Source organism: Metopolophium dirhodum, chromosome 6 (genome assembly GCF_019925205.1).
Source record: "Metopolophium dirhodum isolate CAU chromosome 6, ASM1992520v1, whole genome shotgun sequence".
NCBI lineage: Eukaryota > Metazoa > Arthropoda > Insecta > Hemiptera > Aphididae > Metopolophium > Metopolophium dirhodum.
Genome location: NC_083565.1, coordinates 38,831,463 through 38,850,321, shown reverse-complemented (window position 1 = coordinate 38,850,321; position 18,859 = coordinate 38,831,463). Strand labels below are relative to the sequence as shown.

Here is an 18,859-nt window from a genome sequence, read left to right as displayed (position 1 = left end):
TTATATTGATTAAAAAATATAATATGACATGATAAATAGTATTAAATAGTTTATTTTTTTGTTATTTAAATTCGAACCATTTACCATATTATAATGTCGCAACAAAATCTTACAAATTTTACAAAGAAAGATGATAACTTACTTAAAAATATTATTTTTTCTGTTTATTAAATATTATGTACACTTAAAATAAATATAATAATTTTTAAGAATGTGCTAAGAATAAACTGGATGGGCACCTTAAAAAAATTTTAAATCAATGACAAGATATGACGTATTTTGTTTAAAATAAACAGATTTAGTACCAACTGATACTATCTCATAATGATGCTAGGTATTTCCAACATTTATTGACTATAGTTATATCTAATACAAAATATAACTGTAATAATTATAACTTTAAGAATATGGCTCTTGGTATTTTAAATTTTGATATCGCTATTCGCTACTGGTTTCTATGAAATACCATACGTTGGTAAATATCGAAAACACCGTAGGTACCTCTGTAATCAATATTTTCGACGAATTTAGAAGTGTTTCAATACAGGACAATTTTACATCTAATTTAAAAATTACCTATTTTTCTAATTTTGTTTTATTATTATAATTATATATATTTCAAGTTATAAAAGTGTACGGTATTTTTGGTAATTACCGTGGCACGGTATTAACGGTAAATACGGCAATCATGGCATTGATGCAATATATACCAGTATTCTAAAATACAGAAAATACCGCCTTGAGAATGCCTCAAAGTGAAATTAAGCCATTAAGGTGTCCGTGAGGGTTGAAATGACATCATCATAATACAATATAAGGGTAATGCGGCCTCCAAAACTTTATTATTTCTTAATTGAATACGAACAAGGTATATTAAAGGTATAATAGTTAATAAATATAAATTAAGTATATCATAGGTGCACAAAATGTTTATTGTATTTAAATATATTAAATTATGCGAGTGAATATTTGGAGTTTGTTCTTGTACAATTATTTTGTTTTTATTTTAGATACTTATGAAGATTTTGATATTACTACAATTTATAGAACCACATACAAAGGTTTGTAAATTATTATCATTTGTTTTTACTATTTCACTATAAACAATAGTGCCTATTGGTGAGTCAATTAAAACGTATAAAAAATTGTATTATTTGTAGCTATAAGTACCTATAATAACTATAGGACCATTACAATTTTAAATTGATCATACCTCTCTATGTAAGTACTCACAACTCATTTACAAAGCTGGGCAAGTTAATAAAAATAGTTAAATCAAGTTAAGTTAAGTTAAGAGATAAATATGTTAGAAGTTAACAGTTAACGAGTTGACAAATCATAAATTTAACTCAAAAAGTTAAAAATGAATATGGAAAAAAAAGGTGGATAAGTGGATGTTGCTCTGCTGTACAGTAGGTTACAAGTGGGTCACTGTAATGGATGGTATTAAATTTGAATTCAATGATATAATATCATTGTATAAGAAAAACGATTCTGAGCGAAAACGGTCAGTCAGCCTATGTATTACCAAGTATATTTGATGATATTATTGTGAATAAAGTAATTTATATATAACTTATTTACGTGGAGCCTTGTTTTCAATGTTCAATCCTTAACCATAAAAGTTAAAAATGTTATACATTTTTAACTACAAAATAATTTATAAATTATAAATTTGATAAATGTTGTCAAAATTTGAACTTTAAATGCTTATAAAAAAAATTGTGCCTATGTATTTTTAATATTTTTCAACTGCTATTAGAACGATATATCAGGAGCCTTATATTAAATATTCACGCTTTTTTACCCAACAAATAAAATTTTATTGATATTTATAGAAAAAAAAACTAAAAAAATTGAAAACTGACTATGTCCGTAAACAGTTCAAAAAGAGTCAAATTATTTTCAAAATTTTATGGTGCATAGAAAATGCTAATATAAACATTCAGTGAAATTTTCAAGTATCTTCAGTCATTCGTTTTTTAATTACAACAAAATAAGAAAATCGTTACATGAGATATCGAGTGAATATCAAATGTTGTAAAAATATGAATTTCAAACGCTCATAAAAATTTAATTTGACTTTCTTGTAGATATTTTTTTTTTGATTAAGGTAGAAAAACTTATGAGTAATCTTATATTACATTTTTAAATCTTAGATTTAAAAAGAAAAATTTTTATGAATTCTCAACTCAAAATAATTTGCTAATTTTCGTGATTTTTCAGTATTTTGTCAAAATTTGAAAAAATATATATAACCCACGTGATTAAATAATCTTAATTTTTAAATAATTAAATATGAATTAACTTTTTTGACTCTAAATGTGTTCGTTGTTTTGTATTGTTAAATGGATTTTTGAATGGTTTCAGGTAACTTAGAAATTAATTCAGTTACTGAAATACATTCAAGAACTAATGCTATTGGAATGCCAATACAAGACAATAATGGTGATGATATTCATATTATATCGACGAATATAAAAGAAATCATTGATCTTGGATCATTTCAGAATAATAGTCAAATGAGTACTTCGTATAACTCAAATGATTGGAATCGACAAAGTATAGACTTAAAAGGTGAGTAATTACTTATTAGTAGAGCCCGGATTCTAATGATTTAAAATGGGTAAAACATTAACATATTAAAAAGTGTTATCATTTGAAAGCAATATCTTAGATTTGTCCTCCCCCTTTTCTGGAAATATATTATATTATGTCCTAATAATATTTAAAAATTGAAATGCAATTTTATCGTAGGTAGGTAAGTGATATATTATTTTTTGATTGTTTTCAATAACTCGTGTTTATTACCTATAGGACAAAGCAGTTGTAACGTCAGGACTAACTACAATGACTTTCGTATGGGGCAGAATACAGGTAATTTTAATACAATATAATATTATATTAGTCATAAGTCATTATGATTTAATAGGTATTTGCCAATTTTAAGTTAGTTTAATTATAAAAGAACTTTTCTTTGTATAATATGTTCGATCGTTAATAAAATCTACCTAAATAACCTACTTAATATAGGCATCATGCAATCTAACTATAATTACTTTTATATATTATTAGATATTTAGATATATGTATGGGTCAGTATATGGTATGCCTGATTTGTAGTATGTTTAGCTTTACACTCATTGTATTATATTAATCCATTTTTATTCTACATTAATACACATAATATAAAGTGTCATTCTATTTGATACTTTTTGGTAACGACTCAACTACCGTATTCACAAATCGTAATATCGTATAACTACATACCTAACCTATTCCGATATCAGAGTACCAATTTAAATTATTTAAGAACGGTGGATTCAGGTAATTTGAATACAATACATTTTAGTCATAGGTCATTACGTTTTTCACATATTATATAATATTGAAATTTCTAAATAAATAGGTATCTGCCAATTTTAAGTTAGTATAATTTTAATTTCCTAGAAAATGCCCATGTGAGGACTAAGACATCTGGGGAAATTGTGATAGATGTTTTTCTTTTCATGTATAACTTTTCTTTTATTATAATATATAATATTTGATCGTTAAAAGTCTACCTAAAAAACCTACTTTACATAGGTATATAATGCAATCTAACTCATTACTTTTATTAGATACGTGTTGTATCTATATGTCATTATTGTATGCTGCTTTGTAGACTGTTAAGTTAACATTAATATTTAAAGTGTCAGGAGTCACGTATTTGTGAAACTTCGATTTATTAAAGTAAACAAAACTATTTGATATTGCGTCATCAACTTTTTGGTAACGAGTAAACGACCATAGTATACATTACATGGAGAGTAAAAACAAAAACTGAGAGTCGAAGAGCGAAACGACTGACAGCCTAGGCCAGGGCCGCATTTAAGGGGGGCTCAGTTACAACTGCCCCGACTGCCAGTATTTTAGGAGTGCCAAAATTTTGTCGACGGGGATTTGTTCCTTTTTTAACTATTTAAACTTTTAAAATTTAAATGATTTCAATAACAATAAGATATTAATGTATTATGCTGATTGAACTTAAAATAGCTAATGCATCTATAGCAATATAACTATCAGCGTTCGAGAATTATTAATATACCTAATTATAGTTCCTTAATATTTTTCCCAAATTTGTTGTGGTTCCAATATTCAATAGACATAAGTTATTTATCATAATACGGCGTATTTTGCTTAACGCGTGTAGCCTTCTACAAAAGTACAATAAATAGTCTACAAACTCGTATCAAAGAATTTGTGAAACCGGTAATTACTGATTAATAATTTTCCTTTCATTACTCGGAGCTGTTGATTATTTATTATATATTTGTTTTGTATTATTTTAATAATGACCAGCAAAAAAAGAGTTATGTAGATATCAAAATTGTAAACAAACTTTTTTAAAAGACAAACAGCCACTTAATGTTGTTACTTATTAAAAAAAAGTGGGTAAGTGGATGTCGCTCTTCTGTACAGAAGGTTACAAGTGGGTCACTGTAATAAATCGCGTTAAATTTGAATTCAATGATATAATATCATTGTATAAGAAAAACGATTCTGAGCGAAAACGGTCAGTCAGCCTATGATTACCAAGTATATTTGATGATATTATTGTGAATAAAGTAATTTATATATAACCCATTTACGTGGAGCCTTCTTTTAAATTTTCAATCCTTAGCTATAAAAGTTGCAAATTTGATACATTTTGTCAAAATTTAAACTTTAAATGCTTATACAAAAAATTGTGCCTATCTATTTTTAATATTTTTCAACTGCTATTGTGACAATATATCAGGAGCCTTGCATTAAATTTTCACGCTTTTTTACCCTACAAATAAAATTTTATTGATATTTATAGAAAAAAAAACTAAAAAAATGAAAACTGATAATGTCCGTAAACAGCTCAAAAAGAGTCAAAATATTTTCAAAATTGTATGGTGTATAGAAAATAAAAATATAAACATTCAGTAAAATTGTCATGTATCTACAGTTATTCGTTTTTGAATAACAACAAAATAGCAAAATCGTTACACGAGAAATCGAGTTATATCAAATGTTGTAAAAATATGAATTTCAAACGCTCATAAAAATTTAATTTGATATGCTTGTAGACATTTTTTTTTGATAAAGGTAGACAAACTTATGAAGAATCTTGTATAACATTTTCAAATCTAAAATTTAAAAAGAAAAATTTTTTTGAATTCTCAACTCAAAATAATTTGCTAATTTTCCGTATTTTGTCAAGATTTGAACTCTAAATGCTTATAAATAAAAACTTTGATTAAGGATTTTTAATTTTTTTCATCTGCCTTTGAAACAATAACCTAGAAGCCTTCTATTAAATTTTCAAGCTTTTTTACTCAACAGATAAAATTTTATTGATATTTATTTTAAAAAAAACTAAAAAAAATGAAAACTGACAATATCCGTAAACAGCTCAAAAAGTGTCAAAATATTTGGAGAATGTTATGGTGTATAGAAAATGTTGATATAAACATTCAGTCAAAATTTCATGTACCTACGGTCATTTGTTTTAAAGTTGCACCAAAAACCAAAATCGATTTTCTCAAAAACAGATTTTGCTTAAAAATTCCCGTTTTTCCTTAATTTTTCTTTTGTTTTTCACGTCGTTTTTGAAAATTACTGGGAAATTACCCCCCAAAGTACCAACTAAATTCACTTTCCTATCAGAAAAGTTACTGTTGAAGAAAATCCAAGCTCTTTTACTGACCTAAAAGGTGATAACAAATACAAAAAAAATTTAAAAAAAAACACACATCATTATAAAATCAATATATTCATCGCTTCGCTTTGAATCTAAAATGCAGACAAATTAAAAGTATGTTTCAACAAATATAATATTAATTTACATAGTTTACATATTTAGTTGTATTAAATTTATTTTTATTTTGTTCGTATGAATAAAATATTAATATGATCCATGAAGTAGTTACCTAAATAATATGTTAAAAAAACTTATATTATGATAAATTAAAGAGGACATCACAGAGAAGGTTTTAGGCATAAATTTAGTCTGATAAATCTAATAAATAATTAGTTATTATTAATTAAAATGGAATGAAATCAAATGTTGTTGTGCGGTATAGCATTTCATCAACTTTATTTTCTTTTTGAATAATACAATTAATAGTGTTTATATTCAAAAGTTCTTGTTTACAATTTATTCTGTTTTTTTAATATTCTATACTCTTATGAGTGTACATATAAACTAGTGTATTGGGATTTTACATATAAGGGTGGGGATTGAAATACATTGAACTCACGGTTAATTTCCTGGACTGATTGGTGAGTTGAATATGGACGGGTGTTATGTAATACAAAAGTTAGTTATAAGAAACAATTATTTATCTCTTGTAAATTAAACCTATACCAATTATTTCAATTAAAAGTATTAATACATAGGTAGTTTACTAAACTTTAGAGGACCATAGTTAATAAACTAGCGAACCAAAATTGACGATTTGACTATCGAAATTTTCAGAAAAAAAATATTTACCGGAATCCATTAAAAATATAGTAGGTAGTTACCATTTGAAAAATAAAGTTGATTTTGCTATTGGTACACCTGCGTGCTTAAAAATTTTAAGATTGTTATAAAAATAAAGAAACACGTTTTTTTTTATTTTAACGAAATTCTATGTCATCAATCCATAATCGTTAAAAATCCCCGCGTACAATGACATAAGATACACCCTGTATATTGGTTGCTATTGGTTAATCGGGCATATTTGTTGATTTGTATTATTATTTTCCATCAACATATATATAAATTAATGTTTGCGTTTTGATTAGACCTCTGGGAAGAAGATAGATTAATTTAAAAAGGGTTAAATTTGGTTTTTTTTTCGGTTTACGGTTAGGTAACGTTAGGATTTTATATTAATTGACTATGTTAACCCACCGTAGGTGGAATTAAGGAAAAACGACTAACTTGGAATAAATTTGATACTCAAGAGCTAAATCATGCACTTACGTACAAACAGCACGGGGTCCGCGATTTACCGCAAGTAGATTACCCACCTGATAATATACTGCTGCGAATCAGAGTTTTTATTCGGGGCACAACGGAAAAGTTAAGATAAGTTTTGAACACCATACACCGAATATTAAATAATGAATCGAACAAAGTTTGAGTCATATAGAGTTGGTACATTTAACGGGCAACGAAATGCACGGGATCGATTTTTTTGTAATAAAAATATGTTTATCATTAATACCACTAGAAACATTTCAATAAGTTTTCATTAACCGTTTTTTATATTTACTTGCCGATCACATTAAACGATAAAATTTGAATAAACAATTATACATATCATTGTCCGGAGGCAAAATAAACAACCAACCAATCACGGGTGAAGCTGTGACGGGTCGGCCAGTAGATATGTATAATTAATATAGGTACCTACCTACATAATATATTAATACACTGCGTTAATGATTTTCAGGAAACCAATTGAATAAAATATGCTATAATGTTTTTGAATATAACTTCCAAAAATGCATGTTGGACAGTTACAGGACTTATAATTCACCTGTTATCTGTAATTTTTTCACGTTTTATTGGACACCCGATAAAGATAACCAAACTTGTTTAACAATGACATATTATACCAAATATGAATCAAACATATATATTATTCTTAATATCACGATGGATTTAAACGACGAAAATAATAATACGTTGATATCTTCAACCGTATTGGAGAAATATGTAATACTTTTTATTATAGATTATGAGTTAATCAAAGATTATAAACATTTTTATTTAGAAGTTAGAATATAATAATATCAGTAACATCTATTTTTCATGCAGAACGGTATAACAACATTGAAAATTACGAACATTGATTTTAAGAACAATCAGAAATATAAATTATCATTCAAATTAACCACGACGGACGGTTATGGATTACAATATATTCATTTTGGACTCATACGAATTGCCCAATGTTCGAATTATGGTAAAAATACAAAAACAATATTACTTATTTAGATTTAAAATAAATGAAAACTGATGTGGGTTCTTAGCCACTTAGGCGGTCTATTGTACTTCTATGACAACTATAACGTCTTAAAAGGACACTACACAGCCAATATTGCTGTCTCCGTCTTAAAACTGCGTTATATAACAAATTTACGCTCAGCAGATCACGTTTAGTTTCGTTAGTTTAAACATTAAAGTGAATTAATCTATTATGAAACTTGATGGTAAGAACATTATCTATGTTTTATGTGGGTATTTTTAATTTACACAATCAAAAATTGCTAAAAAATTTAAGTATCGTAAAAAAACCCACACACAAACAACGATAATGTTTTTACCATAAAGTGTATATATTGACGATGACCAAAATTGAATAGTTTATGTAACAATATTATATTTATTCAATGTTCCCGCAGATGAAGAAGATGTTCGAATTACTTCTGTGTATAGAAAAAACACAATCAATATTCTAGGAAACCGTATGTATTTAAAAATGAACATAAATTGATTAATAAACATCTTAATATTATAAATATTATTGATAAAAATGAGAAAAGTATATGTTACAATGTTATAAGTATGTAATTATTTATTAGTGATCTACACTAAACTTATGGCTATTACTTTTTGATTAATCAATAATTAATAATAATAATAATTAACTATTCAATTAATCATCTAACACACTGCGTTCCAAGAGACAACGAATCTGAGCAGCAAACAAAAATAGTTACATCTTGAGCATTCACCAGTGACCATTATACAATATTTTATTTTGTTAATTTTTGCATATTTTAGATTTAAATGCATATACATGTATTTAACTAGTTTTTTTTTGTTATTTAAGAGGGGGATTATGGATTTATTCAAATTTAATACCTATAAGTACATTTAATTCACAGCTTCGGATATAATTTACAAATAATTAATCTATATTAATACGTATAGTAATCATTTTTAATAAATTATAATTTATTTTTTTTAAACAGATATAGGCAAACTTATTATCAAGGTCCATGTTTAAATGGTGGATATATTATTGAGCAATCGTCAAAATGCATTTGTCCTCCTGGTTTTAAAGGGCAATTTTGTGAGACAGGTAATGAATAATTAAATCTTTATTGTCTATTGTTATAGTCAATATACAAATAATGTATATATATTTATAAAAATATAAGTCAACAAGTTAGTAGCATAGACTAAGCACTAAGATATAATGGACTGGAAACAAACGTTTCCGTTTCGCCCGGCGGGTGACGGGGAGCCGGGTCGAGCTACTCCAAACCTTAAGCGGCCCGGTGATTAGGCATTTAGGCTTTCGTTTCAAGTCAATTTTTCCAGTCAAGTTTGGGTATTGCATGTGTTTGGGTGTTTAGTAAGGTTAAACACCAGAATAAAAAATACTGACAAACGTTTGAGTGTTAATAACCGTTATTATTCGGGTTAATATTGGTTAATACGGGTTTTAAATAGTTCGGAAATACATAATTTTTTATACTTACTTTCATAAGATATTATTTTAGCCAAGTGTAACAAATATGTGACATGGGGGTGTATTTAGTTGGACCAGTGTCGCGTATATGTGATATTATGGTGAATATTGTTTTCACCGGTTTATTTTAAAAATATAAAATTTCCCTGGTCTATTCTAACGATTTTTTTTACAGCTTGTTCAAATTTTGGCGACCAGATAATTATTATTTGTATTTTTAAATCGGGTTAATGTCAAAAGCCATTTTATATGTGGTTTTTTTTTTAAGAGCACTCGGATTTACTCTCAGTCGTGAACGTGCTAGAGAGCATATTTGACTTCTAATCAGACTTTCGTTCGGCCCAATCATAGGAATTTCTCCTAATATATTGAATTTAAATAATTTTGAATCTGAATTGTATGAAATCTATCTTTTTCAATTCGTTTAAATTTAATAATGTTGTAAATAGTACGGGTTCAATGTTCTTTCTGACTTTAATAATTTATCTGTAAATGAATCTCCAAATCCTCTTGTTCCGTGTGATATCTATCATACGGGCCTACTAATTTCTTTCTCCATAGTTATAAATGAACCCATTGAATATTATTTATACATGTATATATTACATTTTAATTGAAACTATACAGATATAACATTTACTTTAGCATCTTTAGACTGGAATAATTTATTTAAAGGACTTGGTATTAATGAAGATGTCGATTTGTTTTACTCTATAACTTATGGCTTATGCGATCATTAATATTTTTGTACCTAAAATAATTAAACGGAACTGCAACTACCCATCATGGTATAGTAAACATTTTTATTTAAAAAAAAAATTAGGTAGTGGAGCAAACTCCTATGGATCCGATTGTAAAGGAGTTTGTTCTATACAGGCTGATAAAATGTGTCGTGGAATTGTCATGTGTACAAGTTATGGCTGTACATGCCCACCAGGACTAACCGGTTCATCGTGTAATGAAGGTAAATAAACAATATACAGGCTTGAAGAATATGCATAGTCATGATTGTATAAAAAATGTATGTTATCACTGGTTAATTGAATATTTTTTATTTTATAATTTAGACTGTACAATGGGTACATACGGAGCTGATTGTAAACAAACTTGTTCCAAGCATTGTCTTAATAATATGTGTGATAAATATACAGGTGTCTGTTTATATGGTTGTTCAGTCGGATATATGCTACCATATTGCAGTGAAAGTAAGATTATTTTGTTAAAACATTAAAAATTAGGTTAAATTAATGAAAAAAATACGTCGACTAATATAAATAATATTTAATGGTAAACAAACATACTATTTATGAATCACACGATATGTTTTATATAAACATTTAATGATGTAGCAAACCATATCCATACATATACAGGGTGTATCTTATGTCATTGTACGTGGGGTTTTCTAACGATTATGGATCGGTGAAATGCAATATCGTTAAAACGAAAAAAGACATGTTTCTTTATTTTTAACAAGCAATTTTTTTATAACAATTTCAACATTTTTATACACAGGTGTACCAATAGCAAAATCAACTTTATTTTTTCAAATGGTAACTACTATATTTTTAATGGATTCTAGTAAAGCTTTTTTTATTGAAAATTTTGATGGTCACATCATCAATTTTGGTTCGCTAGTTTATCAACATGGCCTTCTAAAGTTTAATAAAATCTGTATTAATACTTTTAATTGAAATAATTGGTATAGGTTTAATTTACATGAGCTAAATACATTTTTCTTATAACTAACTTTTATAACTTGAAATTTGAACCCTATATTGGTAGGTATTGCATGCAAAGTATGAATTTAGCAGTTGAAATTCTTCAAGAATTATTTAATGATCGTGATTTAAAATAAACCATTTGCTAGATATTTAGATAAATAGTCAATCTCAATATAGGTTTGTAACCAACTAGTTTGTAACCTAAGTTAAGCATACTTTTAATCTAAGTTAATTACATATTTTTAATATTATTATAACAAGAATAAAATACCATTAATAGGTACCTACCTATTACCTAGTCCTTAGCCGTCTAATAAAGAATCCAAATTAATGCTATTGTAAGAAAAGTATGATTGGAAATATAATTCCCTATGATAGGAAAAGGACGAAATAAAATTTAAATTTTAAATGTCCAAAACTAAAAATTAAGAGGGGTTATGAATTTCAACTCCTAAATTCATACTTTGCATGCGGTACCTACCAATATAGGCCAACCAATAAGTATAACCTATATGGTTCAAATTTCAAGTTTATCCCACTACGAGAAGAGTACCACAAAACAGTGCACTTTTTTCATCTCACAATTGTTTAACCCCCATACACACCTAAGACATTAATGTCAACAATCGAATACCATTTACCAATTTACCATTATTACTTTAGCCACCTAATAAAGAATCTAAATTTATGATATTTAAAAAAAAGTAACTGTGAAGTAATTAATTACGATAATCTATAATAACAAATATTAAAATAATAATATCGATTTTGATGATTGTATGTTAAAATAAAAATAATGAACTATGTTTGCTAACAATTTTGTTTATGTTTTTTTTTTTTTTTAGTGTTATTAAATTACCGATTAAACTACTTAAGTGTATATAAAGTTAGTTATAAGAAAAATGTATTTAGCTCATGTAAATTAAACCTATACCAATTATTTCAATTAAAAGTATTAATGCATATTTTACTAAACTTTAGAGGACCATAGTTTATAAACTAGCGAACCGAAATTGACGATTTGACCATCGAAATTTTCAGAAAAAAAAGCTTTACCAGAATCCATTAAAAATTTAGTAGTTGCCATTTGAAAAAATAAATTTGATTTTTCTATTGCGGTACACCGGCTTGTTTAAAAATTTTGAAATTATTCTAAAAAAAATGCCTGTTAAAAATAAAGAAAAACGTCTTTTTTCATTTTAACGAAATTCCATGTCATCGATCCATAATCGTTAAAAACCCCCGTGTACAATGACATAAAATACACCCCGTATATATATACATATAGCGATATAAATACGTATATATTCATATATTATAGGCAACAGTGGCGGTCAAACGGGGGGGGATGAGGGGGATAGATCCCCCCCCATGAATTTTTTTCAATACCTATTTATAACAATTTATAATAAAGCATTACATATTGTTCTATTTTTTTTTCTAAAAATAAATTTCGATAGACTATATATGACAAGACTATAATAATATTATTATCTAGACTCAAGTTTAGGTACTACTAGTTACTACTAGGATATTATTATTGTTATTAATATTTAGTTGTTTACACAATATATAATATTATGGGAATCCCGTATTATCCTACTCGATGATTAAGAATTTTCAATAACAACACGCTCTACACATTTCCAGAATATTGCCGATACGGGCGATTACATTACGATCGGTAGGTATATTTTTCAATACTACGTAGTCGGTTGAAAACTTGAAACATTGATTGTTTATTATTTGTCATAATATTAGTTATCATCTATCATCGTCTTTCGTACACGAGTTTTCTACTGTGTGTGGTGTGTCCGTGTAGTGTACTAAAGTGTCAATTATACAGTCGGTGTTTTTATTATTGACTATTGTTTATTTTACATTTTTATTTTTTACCATTATTATGTCTAATAAAAGGAAAATTACTAGTTATTTTGATGCAACTTGCTGTACTTCTAAACGCTCGGTGTCGGCAGATGAACAAATAAGTAAGATCACTAATATCGTTACAGAAAATCAAGTTGTGGACTTAGTGGTAATATTTATTTTATTAAAATTAATATAAATGTTTTATTTATGAGGAAAATGGGAATTTCGATTAAAATTATTGTTCTAGACTGTTGATTTAAACGTTCATGACATTGGATCCTACATTAATAGTACCTTGACCGATGCTGATAGATATTTGGTAAGAATTACAACTTTTGTTAGTAATTTATTATTTATTGTTTAGATTACTTCCATGTGTAGTTATAACTTATAGTTCATTATTACCTTCAATTAATACAACTAAAATTGATTCAGATTCTTAAAGATGTGTGGATACCACCAGCTACATTTCCATTTCCATTACTTGATTGTAATGCCAAAAGAGGCTTAAAATTCAAACACCATTGGCTCAATGCTTATAAATGGCTGGCCTATTCTGAAAAATACCAAGGTGCTTTTTGCAAATACTGTGTTGTTTTCTCAACAAATGGTGGTATTGGTGGTCAAAAATTAGGAACCCTTGTATTGGAGGCTTTTACTAACTACAAAAAAGCTATAGAAGTATGTATATTTATAAACAAATTTATTGAAAATTTTATTTATAATTTTTCTATATTTTGATAGGTGTTTAAGAAACATGCAAATTTGGAATACCATAAAACTGCATTACTGAAATCTGATAACTTTTTAAATGTTTATTTAAATAAGAGTTCTTCGATTATAAACCGTATTGATAGTGAAAGGTACATACAAATAATAAGTATACCTATTTAACCTTTAATTAAATATAAATAGAATATAGATGTAAGAAATATATTTGAACTAATTTTTTAATTTAATTTTTAGAATGAAACAAATTGAAGAAAATCGAAAGCGTTTAATTCCAATCATTGAATGTGTGATGTTATGCGGCCAACAGGAAATAGCTTTAAGAGGTCATAGAGATTATGGTCCTATTTGTTTCAGTAGTATGTATATTATATAATACTATATAGGTAGCTTACAACTTGTTAAGGCTCAAGTAGAAAAAATAGTTAATGCCAAAATTGTATTAGACTGTTCAATACTTTAATAGGAGTAAATACTAAAGAATATAGTTTTTATTATATAGTTATAATATAATATAGTATTTATTGTTTAGGTGAATCAAATGAAAACGAAGGAAACTTTCGTGCTATCTTGAAATATAAAGCTAAAGATATAGATTACATGAAAACCTATTTAGAAACAGGCTCTAAAAACAAATATATTAGTAATCGAACTCAAAATGAGATAATTGAAACATGTGGAGATATTATTTTAAAAAAAATTGTTCAAATTGTCAATAAATCCGGTTTTTTTTCTGTCTTAGTCGATGAGACAACAGATGTTTCGGTAAAAGAGCAACTCACCTTATGTGTCAGATATTTAAGTGGATCTGGAGAAAATGTGTCTATGAATGAGAGCTTTTTAAAATTTATTGAAGTACAAAGTCTAACAGGAGAAAATCTGGCTACAGTTATTCTTAATGGTAATAAATAACAAGATTATTTTATTTTATAACAACTAGGTAACTCTTTTATTCATTTAACGTTTGAATTGTATGCATGTAAATTATTTTTAATTTTAAGGTTTGAATGCTTGTGGAATTGACTGTAATAATATGGTAGGACAAGGTTATGATGGAGCGAGCAATATGTCAGGACATTTAAAAGGTGTTCAAACTATTATTAGGGAGACATACCCTAAAGCATTGTATGTGCATTGTGTGGCTCATAGCTTAAATTTAGCTGTATCTAAAGCTAGTAATATTCTACCAATTAGAAATTGCTTGGGCGTTGTAGAAAAAATATACTGCTTTTTTAATTCTCCTAAACGCCAAAATGTGCTTTTAAATACAATTGAAGAAAGTGATCTAGACCCAAAAGTAAAAAGCTTAAAGCGGTTATGCGCAACAAGATGGGTTCAGAGGTATGAAGCTGTAAATGATTTTATAGAGCTTTTTAAGTTTGTAGTGGTGTCCTTGGAAACCATTTCTAGTTGGAAAGATACTAGTGCTACAGATGCTACTATTTTAATTAAAGCGCTTGATTCTGAATTTTTGGTGTCACTTCAAGTAGTAAATGTAAATTAATAATCTTTTAAATGTTATATTTTATTTATATAAATCATTTTAAAGAAAATAATTGTTTTTAGATATTATTTTCTTATAGTTTACCATTGTGTAAATTACTACAAAGTAAAGGCATTGACTTAAAGGAAGCTATAGATCTTGCAGGTGATAATGTTACAATACTTAAAAACTTAAGGAGTAATATTAATACAGAGTTTAATCAAATGTTCAAAAAAGCACAGGTAATTATGATTACTTTGATTGAAACTTAAATATTTTAAATTAAATTTGGAAGTGTAAAATTTTAATTATAAAACATTTATGATAATTTATTATTTGATTAGAAAATGGCTGAATTCTTGGATTTCGATATTAAAATTAAACGAATTAACAAGAGACAGATATATAGAGATAATTCTATCATAAGAAATGATGGTTCTACGCCTGATTCTGAGGAGTATTTTCGAGTATCCATATGTGTCCCTTATATTGACTTCTTTATAAGTCAATTGGAAGAAAGGTTTTTGGCTCACCGTAGTATTTTTAAAGGTTAATTTCCTATTTAAATAAATAATAGTTCAATACTTCATACTTGAATAGTTCTATTTTAAAAATTAAATAATCAAATAAAAGTAATATATCATCTAATTTTAAGTTATTTCAAATTTAATATATTTATTGCAAATTTAGTTTAATTGTACTTAATATTAACTTTTCAAGGTTTTCAATGTTTATTTTCAAATGATTTTGAATTAGAAGGTTTTGAGGAATTAGTAAATTTTTACCTTTCTACTGATATTGAAACTGTGAAAGCGGAATTGAATTTATGGAAAACAAAACTTTCACGCATAGGAAAATCTCCAAGAACAGGACTTGATGCTATAAAGTTCTGTAGACGTGAATTATTTCCTAATGTGTTTGATTTATTACAAATATTTTGTACACTTCCGGTATCAACCGCAACACCAGAGAGAATGTTTTCATGCCTTAAACGGTTGAAAACATATTTAAGAAATAGTATGGTAGAGGTAAATATTCTGTATTGCTGTGGTCAAATATTTGTACATATAATCTATTGGAATAAGTATTAAATTAATAGTTCAAACATAAAACACTATGTTTAGGACTAACTTTTTAGGTTTTGTTAATTTCTTTTGTACATATTTCAATTATCCTTATGAATTTTTGAAATGTCAATTTAATGCTTTATGCTTATATGTAAATTGTATAATTTTATTATTCTAGAGTCGTCTCAATGGCTTGGCCACTATGGCTGTTCATCGTGGGGTTATAAACATTACATCCAACGAAGTACTGGATGAATTAGCAAAAAAAAACAAAAAAATAGATTTACTAATATAATAAAAATATTGTTAATGCTATAATAGTATAATATATTTATAAAGTCGGTATACCTAACTAAGTTATAAATAAAGTTTGTATTTCCCATAATTGTATTAATTGATATTAGAATTAGACATAACCATAAATTATATTTTTAATGATAAAATTATGGATGTTAAAAAATTAGCCATATTATCCCCCCCCATGACAAAATCATTTGACCGCCACTGATAGGCAACCGCGTAAAATAAATATTTAATAATACGCGAGCGACCGCGTATACAATAATAATGATAATAATAATAATAGCGCGCGACCTTGAACACCGCGCGTCAATAAATCTATGACTAGGCATATAAATAACTGTTAGTATAGCCGTGTAGGAATATTGTATTGTTGTACCACACCACAATAATAATAAATGTATGAAAGGGACCATCCGGTGTGTTTAGAGGGTGTAAGATTCTCACGTTAAGTCTACGACCCTGCGATGACCATGCAAAATTGGACACTGGTATTATAATTTAAACCGAAACCGAAAATATAATTTAATAAAAGTTATTTTTTTGAAAATGTTTGTCATCTTGAACATTTTGAAAGTTTACTTTACACGAAAGGCGATTCGAACACGCGGTTCTGCGATTCAAATAAATTAATAAACTAAGAATGAATGCAAATAGCCCAGGCCTTGAAACCAATTTTAGAAAACGGTATAAACCGTTTAAAAACTGAAACCGAAAACAAAATCAAAAACGAAACCGGTAGGTATTATGAATTAAAACCGAGACCGAAAAAAATTGGAAACCGGTACACAAAATCGAAACCGAAACCGATATTTATTAATACCAGTATTGAAAAATTGAAACCAATGTTGAACACTTTTCCTTTTGGTGTTCGTATGGAGCTGTTGTCAAATAAAAAAAAAAAAGAATCAAGATGTGATTTGGGTGCACGGAAAAGAATTTATCATTATTTAATTAATATTGTCGTGTTACAAATAAAATTCGCCTATAGACGGCGGACACGTCGGCGGTCGAACTACAACTGTTTATACTGTTGACAGTGCCGGTGCGCTATCGATACGCCGCCACCTAGTCCAAAAGCTGCCGAAATGTCCGTCCAATGTCCTTTTATATGGCACAATTTTATCGTACTGGTTTGTCTCGGGCGACTGTTGAACTCTGCGGGTAACTACCGATAACGCACCACATTACCAACGCGCTCACAAAACATAATAAAATGCACAGCAGAAAAATAAATTACCACACCAAATTCGAAAAAATTAAAAAACCGGTGTTTAAAATCGAAACTGAAACCGAAATTTCATCAATCCAAAACCCAAACTAAAAAAAATTGGAAATCGGTAAATAAAATCGAAACCGAAACCGATATTTTCTAATACCAGTATTGAAAAATTGAACCAAAATCCAAAAAAATTAAAAACCGGTATTTAATTGAAACTGAAACCGATATTTTATCAATCAGTTTCAGGCCCTGGTTATTACTATGCTCTTATGTAGTAAAAAAAACATCAAATTTTAGCAGCCAAATCAACCGCATGACTAGTTATAACAACATTTATTGATATTTGATTTAACTTTTAAAATAATTCAGATAATTGCCTAAACTTGTAATAAATTTAACCCTCTAAAAACGTTAGCTAAATAACATCGATTCTCAAAATTACAATTCTAATGAGTTGTTTCGGGAGTTTGTAATTTGCACCAAATTAAAGATATGTAATTTGCACCATTGCAGGTAGTCGAAAATAATGTTTGTAATTTACACTAAAATTAAAATTGATTATTTTTTTGATAGTATCTCGATAGTACCAACTTACAAGTTTCTATATTATCATAATATAAATTTAGCTTAGTTTTTATTTATAAAATAGCTGAGCTTATACACATATTGTTGTAAGTTTATACAACTAATTATTATATGTAAAACTATTTTAATTGGCCAACTTTTTTTTATATTCATAATAATACGATTTTATATAATCTTACAACAATATGTGCAACAAGTTGTAAGTTGGGACTATATCGAGATACTATCGAAAAAATAATCGATTTTAGTTTTGGTGCAAATTACAATTCCTATTTCTTACTACCTGAGGATGGTGCAAATTACAAACGCATTTTTAAAAAAAATGGTGGTAATTACACATGTTGTATATATTTTGGGTCAATTTTGGTGCAAATTGACTACAGCCGTTATTTCAATAC

The 18,859-nt window shown here is 27.4% G+C and overlaps 2 protein-coding genes across 3 annotated transcripts in view; both read left to right on the top strand.

The window, feature by feature from the left end:
* Positions 1-18,859, top strand: part of LOC132946770 (uncharacterized) — a 35,457-nt gene that overhangs the window by 974 nt on the left and 15,624 nt on the right. Inside the window, exons 2-10 of the mRNA XM_061016832.1 lie at positions 1,011-1,061; positions 2,371-2,577; positions 2,818-2,877; positions 7,452-7,717; positions 7,820-7,967; positions 8,407-8,473; positions 8,980-9,089; positions 10,306-10,446; positions 10,550-10,687. Of these exons, the coding sequence (XP_060872815.1) occupies positions 1,011-1,061; positions 2,371-2,577; positions 2,818-2,877; positions 7,452-7,717; positions 7,820-7,967; positions 8,407-8,473; positions 8,980-9,089; positions 10,306-10,446; positions 10,550-10,687 (1,188 nt within the window). The remainder of the gene's footprint in view (positions 1-1,010; positions 1,062-2,370; positions 2,578-2,817; positions 2,878-7,451; positions 7,718-7,819; positions 7,968-8,406; positions 8,474-8,979; positions 9,090-10,305; positions 10,447-10,549; positions 10,688-18,859) is intronic.
* On the top strand, positions 12,540-16,883 carry LOC132946769 (zinc finger MYM-type protein 1-like). 2 transcript variants are annotated; one of them, XM_061016831.1, is made up of 11 exons: positions 12,540-13,241; positions 13,323-13,394; positions 13,511-13,756; positions 13,820-13,938; positions 14,042-14,163; positions 14,547-14,705; positions 14,806-15,299; positions 15,371-15,529; positions 15,632-15,836; positions 16,008-16,315; positions 16,533-16,883. In XM_061016831.1, exons 1-11 carry the CDS (start codon positions 13,110-13,112, stop codon positions 16,647-16,649), a joined length of 2,133 nt encoding a protein of 710 aa, XP_060872814.1. In that variant the 5' UTR covers positions 12,540-13,109; the 3' UTR covers positions 16,650-16,883. The 2 variants fall into 2 exon arrangements, with proteins under 2 accessions (XP_060872814.1, XP_060872813.1); XM_061016830.1 differs by having other exon boundaries at positions 14,337-14,705.

Bases quoted from the DNA above. Each gene is read 5' to 3' on its own strand.
- LOC132946769 (XM_061016830.1), top strand. From the start codon at position 13,110: ATGTCTAATAAAAGGAAAATTACTAGTTATTTTGATGCAACTTGCTGT. The intron at 13,939-14,041 runs GTACATACAAAT...TTTAATTTTTAG, and splicing joins AACCGTATTGATAGTGAAAG to AATGAAACAAATTGAAGAAA. The intron at 14,164-14,336 runs GTATGTATATTA...TTTATTGTTTAG, and splicing joins TGGTCCTATTTGTTTCAGTA to GTGAATCAAATGAAAACGAA.